The 8,756-nt window shown below is 36.0% G+C and overlaps 1 protein-coding gene across 1 annotated transcript; it reads right to left on the bottom strand.

Annotated features, from left to right (window-relative positions):
* Window positions 1-222: 222 nt before the first annotated feature.
* On the bottom strand, window positions 223-1,713 carry LOC110888230 (mitogen-activated protein kinase kinase kinase 18). Its single transcript, XM_022135765.2, has one exon. It carries the CDS (start codon window positions 1,621-1,623, stop codon window positions 223-225), a length of 1,401 nt encoding a protein of 466 aa, XP_021991457.1. The 5' UTR covers window positions 1,624-1,713.
* Between the last annotated feature and the right edge of the window lie 7,043 nt (window positions 1,714-8,756).

Here is an 8,756-nt window from a genome sequence, read left to right as displayed (position 1 = left end):
ATTTGATTTTTTTGTTTACAGAATCTCATTATGGTATTTTTTTACTAGTGCATGCTTATTTATTTTTGTTTATTCTAGGATTTATATATTATTATCTTTGTAAATTCATACAGAAAGATAAATTAATATGATATTTTTTTTGAAAATATGTATATGTGTGTGTGTTTTAACTGTTAACTCATATCATCTATATGGTCATCCAATTTTTAAACCAGAACCAATTTAACCGGTCTGTCCAATGGATCTGTAAGTTCGTTGAGTCACCGGTGAAGTTATGAAAACATTGATATTTAATTTTTCATTATATCCCATTCTATTTAAACAAGAATAACGAAGGTTTGAAAACCATAAACACTCATTTGCTAACTCAACAACTATATGACCCAATAATGCAAAGTTTAAATTTGAATTAGTAAACAAACAATTATTATCATTCATGTTATTGAAATCAAGGAATCTTGAAACAACCACACTTGAACCACCACTTACATCTACATCAGATCCTAACATCATTCTAACAGACAACAGATAATCTTCTTCATATAAATCTGAAAACAAAAACAAATCTTCACAGGATGACTCATCATCATCATCATCATCATCATCATCATCATCATCATCATCATCTATATGATTGGTTCTGACTGTGATCCAATTATCTTCATCAACCCAATTTGGCAAACATGATGGAGTTGCTTCCACCAATTGTCCTATTCTGTCCACCGGAGAATCCCCGGAGACATTCATGAATACGGTCGGTTCGGATTCTTCCAAAGAATCCCAGAATCCTTGATTTAGAATACTACTTGGAGAACTTTTCTGAAGATTTTCAATCTTTTCCGAACTCGGGTTCATATTAACAAAAGGGTGTTGAAGAAGCTCTTTCACCGTCCATCTTTCTTCCTCTTTTCGTTGCAAACATTTTTTCAAGAAATCTTTACCTTCCTCCGATAACCACATCGGAAACAATGGTACGTCACTCGAATACCCAATTCTGTACAAAGCAGAGACCGGGTTCTTCATCTCTGGCCACGGGTTGTAACCCGTTGCCATTTCAATAACCGCACAGCCAACAGCCCACACATCAGCCGCAAACCCCTGTTTTTCGCCTCGTGCAACCTCAGGCGCCATAAAAACCGGTGTACCAGAAAATTCAGAGGATGTATCTCCACAATTCTCCACCAATTTAGCACAACCCAGATCACCAATTTTGACACCATCTTCACACACCAATATATTTGAACATTTAATATCACAATGCACCAACTTATTGGAGTGAAGATAATCCAACCCTTGTAAAATCTGATGAGTGTAAGATCGGATCAAACACTCGTCAAGAGACCCCCCTTGTCTCTTAATTACATCAGTAATAGTGCCGCCAGTTGCATACTCCATAAACAGATCATACATTGGAATATTATTCGCATAATCGACATCGAATCCGATGTACTCTATTATATAAGGGGATCTTAGTTTAGAAAGAAACTGTTGCTCTTTTTGTAAGAGCAATGATTTGGAGAGTTCCATTGACTTGACAGCGAACCGGTCTCCTGTGACGGTGGTGGCGATGGAGACGGTGGCGGTGGAGCCGCGGCCGATGATGGGGCCTTTTAAGCAGTTCATTAGATTAAAGAGAATGTGATTGAAAGTAAAGGGAGGGGGTGATATATATATGGGGGGAGATTGTGTAATAAACAAATAATAATATGTTTTTGTTAGATTGGTGTTGTTTCAATCTTTCTTTATTTGGCTGGTAGTGTGTTTATAATATTGCCGCGGAAAATGATGAGCTGTGATTGAACCACGTGGCAAAAGGAGAGGAGTTTGAGTGGGTAGGCGGCGTTTGCTTGGCTTGAAATAAGCGAATAACATGAGAACACGTTAGCACATGGCGTTACTTAGATTCCTTAGGGTGAACGGGGCGTTCTCGGGGAGTCCCATCGGTGAGGCCTTTCCCCGATCGGGAACACCGCCGCCATCACCGCGGGGTCCCGAATCGGGGTGGGTTTTGATTGTGGGTTCACCGAATGATTTTGCGCGTGGATCGAGAATTGACCGTTTACCAACGGTCGAATTTAAAAAAAAAAAAAATCAATTTTTTTTAAAACAATATATATACTAACCAATCTTAATTCATTTTTTACCACATTCACAACAAACCAACACCAAAATTCTCAAATTTATATCTTTCAAACACAAAATGGATTCCAAGTTCCCGTTTCTTTCTACCCTACCCGACTTTCCCGACGATGGAGATGCGTCGTCCAGCGATAGTAGCTTAGTTTTCTTCCAAAATCTCATCCAACAAGCGGAGCTACTAGACACGGCATCGTCTAGTAAAAAAAAATATGTCCGTCGAGATCGTGTGGGGGGCCACGAGACACTCATGGCCGATTATTTTGATGAAAATCCAAAATTTAGTGAAGATACTTTTCGTCACAGGTTTCGTATGTCCAAGTCTTTGTTCCTAAAAATTGTTAGTGACGTGGAAGCGTATGACGAGTGGTTTCAAGAAGGCTTAGACGGGAGAATGAAGAAAAGCTTTACACCGTTGCAAAAGGTTACTTCGGCAATTAAACAACTTGCAACCGGTAACCCACCAGACGAGGGGGACGAGTATTTAAATATGTCTGAAAGGACCTCTCGTGAGTGCCTTGAATATTTCTGCGAGACGGTATGCAAAAGGTATGGCGGTGAATGTATTTTTTTTTTTCTAGTTCGAATGTTTTTTTTTTAATTTAATGAAATGTCTTTTATTTAATTTTTATTTTTAAAAGGTATGGCGGTGAATTCCTACGTAGACCAACGAGCCACGACATCGCGCTATTGTATCAGGCTCATGAGGATAGGCATCACCTACCTGGCATGTTAGGGAGTCTGGATTGTACACACTTCGTCTGGAGAATGTGCCCCACAGAATTGCGTGGACAATACATGAGAGGCGATCATCAATACCCGACGGTTATGTTAGAAGCGGTAGCGTCTCAAGATTTGTGGATTTGGCATGCTTTTTGTGGGCCAGCGGGTTCACAAAACGATATCAACGTGCTGCAACAATCTCCGTTATTTCTTGCTCAACGAAATGGAACGGCGCCAAATTGTCCATTTCAAGTGAACAACCATTTATACAAACGCGGGTATTATCTTACTGATGGGATCTACCCTACCTGGTCCGTGTTTGTGAAGTCTTTTCCATATCCACACGACCCGAACGAAAAAAAATTCAAGAGGCAACACGAGGCCGCAAGAAAATATGTGGAACGGGCGTTTGGTGTGTTAAAGTCGAAGTGGGGAATACTAAATCGTCCAATGCGTTCGAAAACGGTGAAAAAAATAAGGTCCATCGTGTATACGTGCCTTATTTTACACAACATGATTATAAAAGACGACGGAAGGGCGATAGCACCGGTTCATATTCAAGATCCTCCAGTCGAACCCGTCTTCGATGATACAGCCTATACGGAGCTCATTGACGAAGACACGCATTGGAGGCTAAAACACGATCTCGTTGAGCATCTCGGAAGTTTAGATTTGCCTCACCTTGAAGTTGATTCGGACGAGGAGTAGTTTGTTTTTATATTTTTTTAGGTTGAATGTATCTTTTTTTCTAGTTCGAATGTTTTTTTTTTTAATTTAATGAAATGTCTTTTATTTAATTTTTATTTTTACTAATCTTTTTTTAATTTATAAAACATGCATTATTTTAGAATAAAAAAAAAAAAAAAAAACAACTCACCTAATAGGTGAGTGCCGCCATCAAAACAAGGTATTAGGGGAGTGTATTAGGGGAGTTGACGTGGCTTGATCTGATTGACTATATGTAAGATGGGGGACTCACCTATTAGGTGAGCACCCCTTACACCCTTATTTTTCACCGTAGCATCTTTGGGAAATTGAATGTATATTGCGCCGCCGGATGTTTTTACCATAGATGACTCACAAAACATAATGCTTACGTACGTAATTATTGAATGACAAGTTAGTTATATCAAGAGTTTAAATACACTTGCGGATCTAAAAAAAAAACTAAAAAGGCAACATTCTATAAAAGGGGGGCAGTGAACTCGAAAAAAGGTTAAATTTTTCTAAAATTCACATTAATTTTACACTACCGACGGAGCGTCCTGCCTCTTGTTCTACGCTAGGTCTGCTCTTGTTTAAGCACAACTTAAAAAACAAAATCTAGATACGCTCAAAAGCATATCAACACGTATTTTAAATCGATCGAAAAATTAAAAAAAAAACGAATAGTGTTTCCGATAATACTAGTACCGGTACCGTTGTAGTTCGATGAGAATCGGTTCGGTTGGTCACGGTTTCAGTACCGTATCGACACTCGTATAGCTTACAATATCAAAAAATACTATATTTTCAATACAATTTCATTTTCAAACAAATTTAGGAGGGGGGGGGGGTTGACAAAAAAATATAAAATATAATAGAGCTTTCTCGCATTTTTGAAGAAGTTCAAATTATCATATAACAATCAGTTTAAATGTATATATAATTTAAAAGTAATCATCGTATTAAGTTGTTAAATGTATGTATGCATGCACATACATATGTATTATGGTTGTAGAAATCGTTAGTCGTTAGTCGGCTAGTGAGGTGAGGATGAGCAATTAATCAGGGATTAATCGGAACTAATTGTAATTAATCGAGATTAGTCGGCCAGTGGGGTGAGGACTAGCAATTAATCAAGGATTAATCGTAATTAATCGGGATTAATTGTAATTAATCAAGATCAATCGATTGGAGATTAGTTCAAGATTAATCAGTATCTAGTCGTGATTTTTACAACCATGGTATGTATAGAACTTTATTGATATTCATATTCGCCAATGTTACGAATAAAAGTTATTTGATATTCATAATATTGAAACATTAGTGTTTAAGTGTTGCTATTTTTTTTTTTTTTGAACAAACTTTTACTATGCTATTATTTGTATATACGTTCTCACTTTTAGAAAACTTTATTTTTAGTTTTACGAAATGCTTAAACTTGCCCAAGGGATCTACAAGAAATGTTTTCCAGCTAGAAGAAATGAGAAAGTTAATTTATAGATGCAGTTTATGTAACTTGATTCACATTGTCTCTCATGTAGATTGTAACCTCCCTACCAAACCCCAAACACTAAACACTAAAGTCCAAAATCCAGAAGGATAGAGCACATTACAGTGTTAGGTAGATGCTTTTAAATTTCCATAAACTGCATAAAGTTTGCTGATTAAAATTAAAACCCAAGTGGGCATATCTTTTGTGATCATAAAAAAGTCTTCCCAAGACCAAATGCAATGAAACACAGGTTGACTTTAGAATTCAACATTGAAATACATGCCAAGAGGAACAACTCTAACCAATGATTGTCCATTTCTCTCTCTTTCTATCTAATTCTACTTTTCCCTTTTGGGTTCGTTACCGAATGCAACCGATCTTTATACCAAACTTATCATTCCTTTCATGGGTTCGATGCCAAAACCGAACAATGACATGAAGTAGACTTAGTAATGCTTTTCAAGAGATGGTTTATGACATCTATATTGCAAACTTGACTTTGAATGTTTGTATGTAAAGTGACGTTTGAAGGCTTATAATATGAGTTAACTCAAAAAGTTAACGGAAAGGAAGCATGGTACGTATTTAGGAGGTTGAAGTCATACACAAAGAGGTTCAGATGTACAAAGTGGTTGACTTAAAATGTTTGTGTAAAGCACCCTTTGAAGGTTTAAAAATGAATGTAATAAAAAAAGTCAACTGAAACGAAGCATGGTATTTGGTCTGCTTTAGATGTACAACCTGGTTTGGTTAACTTGTACAAAGTCAACAATTTCTTTAACCTTTCCATTATTATCAATGTTCTATTTTAACCCTTGAAAGTTCCAACCGAAAACTTTGAATGCTTGCACAACAAAAGATAATCAAAATTCATATTACTACTAAAAAAATATTATTAAAATTCAGACATTATTTAATAATATGATATGATTATATTCAAATATCCTAAAACTTAATTTTCACCTCAAATCAAAATACATCTAAAAAAAGACAATAAATGTTCGGGTCTTTTTTTCGGGTTTTGCGTTTTGGTTTTTTGGGGTCGAGTTGATTAGGTTTTTTGCTGGAAAAAGTCATGTAACGCCCCAAAAATCCGAATTATGAATTTACCTTGTGTTTAAAGGTTTTAGTTAATTAACTAAGTTAGATTGTATAAAAAAAGGGTAGAAAGAATAAAAGCTTGGCCTTATTAATAACCAAGTGAAACCTTAGGGGTTGAAAGTGAACATGTAACAAATTAATAAGAATAAAATTGAAAGTGTAGTGTGTGGGATATGTGTATGTGCGACGCAAGGCAGGAGCAGGAGAAGGAAAACCCTTCTTCTCCAATTGATCCAAAAATTGATAAATTGAGTGAGATTGAGGACGAATTTCAAATGCATGTGACTGGATTTTCAGTTATCTATGAGTTCTCAACATGAGGTATGTTAAATTTTGTGTTTTGATGGTAGTTGATGAAATGGGTTTCAATCAAATTATGAAAATTGAATGGATTGAAGATGCATATGAGTTAGAATCATCATATTGAATATGACTTATGCTTGAATTTGGTTATAATGAAGAATTGAGGAGAAACCCACTTGTTCTAGTAGTATGTTAATGAATGATGATCTTCCAATTGTGTAATTTTGTTGAATGAAAGCATAATCACTAATGTATTAATAGGCAATCATGTTATAGGATGAATGAATCATGTGAAATTGTTGAATGGTTGAGTTTAGTGAAGTTTACTAGTAGGTTATGCATAAAACACATGTACATAGAGTTTAAAATGTTGTACGCGCGCCAAGTGTTTGATAAAATGACTAGGTGAAACTAGAAGGTGAAATTGTATGCAAGAACGTGGTAATTAGGTGTAGAATGTGATAATGAGATATTTGATAGTTAACTAATGCGAGAAGTGCGTTTTAGATAGTGTGATGTAAAATGATGAACTACTTATGTTAATGATGTTTGAAATCATACATGTGTGCGAATGCTTAAAGAAAACGGATAAGAAACGATAGATTAGCATGTTATAAGGTTGAATGATAAATTCCATATAAGGTCCGTGTGATGAAAGGGTTGTGATGAATGATGAATAAACTAACTATCATTAGAATGATATATGATAGTTGATGCTTGGTAAGCGGCAAGGAAGCTTGGGAAAGAAGCGGGTCAAACGAGACTTATGCAAACGGGAAGCATATTTGGATGTGAGGTAAGTAAAGCATACACCCCTTTTTGTAAAATATCTATTCAAAGTAGTGATTACGAACATGGCAAGTAATTATGTGAATTATAATGTTCCGACAAGCTTTGATATGGGTCGGAACATGTGTCGATGTTAAGAAGCTAAGTTTGATGGTCAAAAAGGGTAAAAAGGGTATTATAGTGATTTTGTTACGAGTTAACGGAGGAATAAGTTTTATGGATGGGATAATGAATAACCAAAATCCCACAAGAATAAATTGGACATTTAGACTTAACGGGTCAAATGGTGAAGATATCACCATTTGGCGATAATAACTAACGAATTGTTTTGTCAAGTATTATGCTTTCACAGGATGAATAGCGAAAGGAATTATGTTGCTATTAACTAGTTATTTAGTGCATGAAGTATTAAAACGGGTCATAGCTTTGATCCGAGCCAGGTATGTGTGATTAGAGTTGTAGTTAAGTAGTAGGATTGGTTAATTATGCAATGAAGTCTTTTGTAGTAAAGGATGGGTCAAAGTTGACAAAATCGCCCTTGATGAGTAAAACGGGCAAATGGTCTTAAAAGTTGATTAGAAACAATCTATTTGATTAAGTGAATGTTTTGAAAAAGTAGGAAAGCGAGAAATATGATTTTTGTAAGCCAAGGACCTTAAAATGCGCAAATACCCTTAATGGGTCAAAATAAGCTTTTGAGCGAAAATAGGTTAAGAGGATGCAAGGCATCCAGGGATTTAATCTTTATGATTGGTAATATTGAAATCATAAGGTTTCCGGAAAATTTGGGTCAAATAAGCAAGTTATGTTGGTAAATGCTTAAACGGGTCAAAACTTGTAAAAAGGTAATGAGCCGAGAGCTTTAAGTGAATATTTTCCTTAAACCGGATGTTGGATTTCAAGTTCATAGGATAGAATTGTGACAACTCGAGTTTCTGACTTTCACTTTCGGGACGAAATTTATTGCACATTGACTTTGACTGTTTAGTAGTTGACTTGTTTAACTTGTAATCATACATGTTATGTTTTAATGAAACGTGTTACGAGTGTGCATGTATGTGACTTATTGATGTTGAAAATAGAACATGGATTATTACAGAACACTTAGACTGATTCACCATCAAACAACTCGACGAGACAGAGTTGTGAGTCGCGTGAACTTACTCGACGAAACAAAACATGTTTCGCCAACCCGAACTCGACGAAACACATGTGTTACGCCGAGCCCAGTCTCGCCAAAGCCCACTACGGGCCCAAATCGGTAACTTGAGTATATTATTGTGAACCGACTCATGTTTCACATCTCTTGGCAAATAAGAAAAACCCTAGAACTCTCTCTGTGTAACGGCGACCTTGAGGCCCTAGATCAATCCCGTTCTTGCTCTCATCTATTACGGTTAGTGTTTAATTCTTACATGATCGTTAGTTTGATATCCTTATAAACTGTTAATCAAAAAGTATGATCTGTTGATGTTATGCAATGCTAGACCTTATGTTGAATCCCTTG

The sequence above is a fragment of the Helianthus annuus genome, chromosome 11 (genome assembly GCF_002127325.2).
Source record: "Helianthus annuus cultivar XRQ/B chromosome 11, HanXRQr2.0-SUNRISE, whole genome shotgun sequence".
NCBI classification, from domain to species: Eukaryota; Viridiplantae; Streptophyta; class Magnoliopsida; order Asterales; family Asteraceae; genus Helianthus; species Helianthus annuus.
Note: the sequence above shows the minus strand (reverse complement) of the source record. Positions and strands in the feature narration are given on the sequence as shown.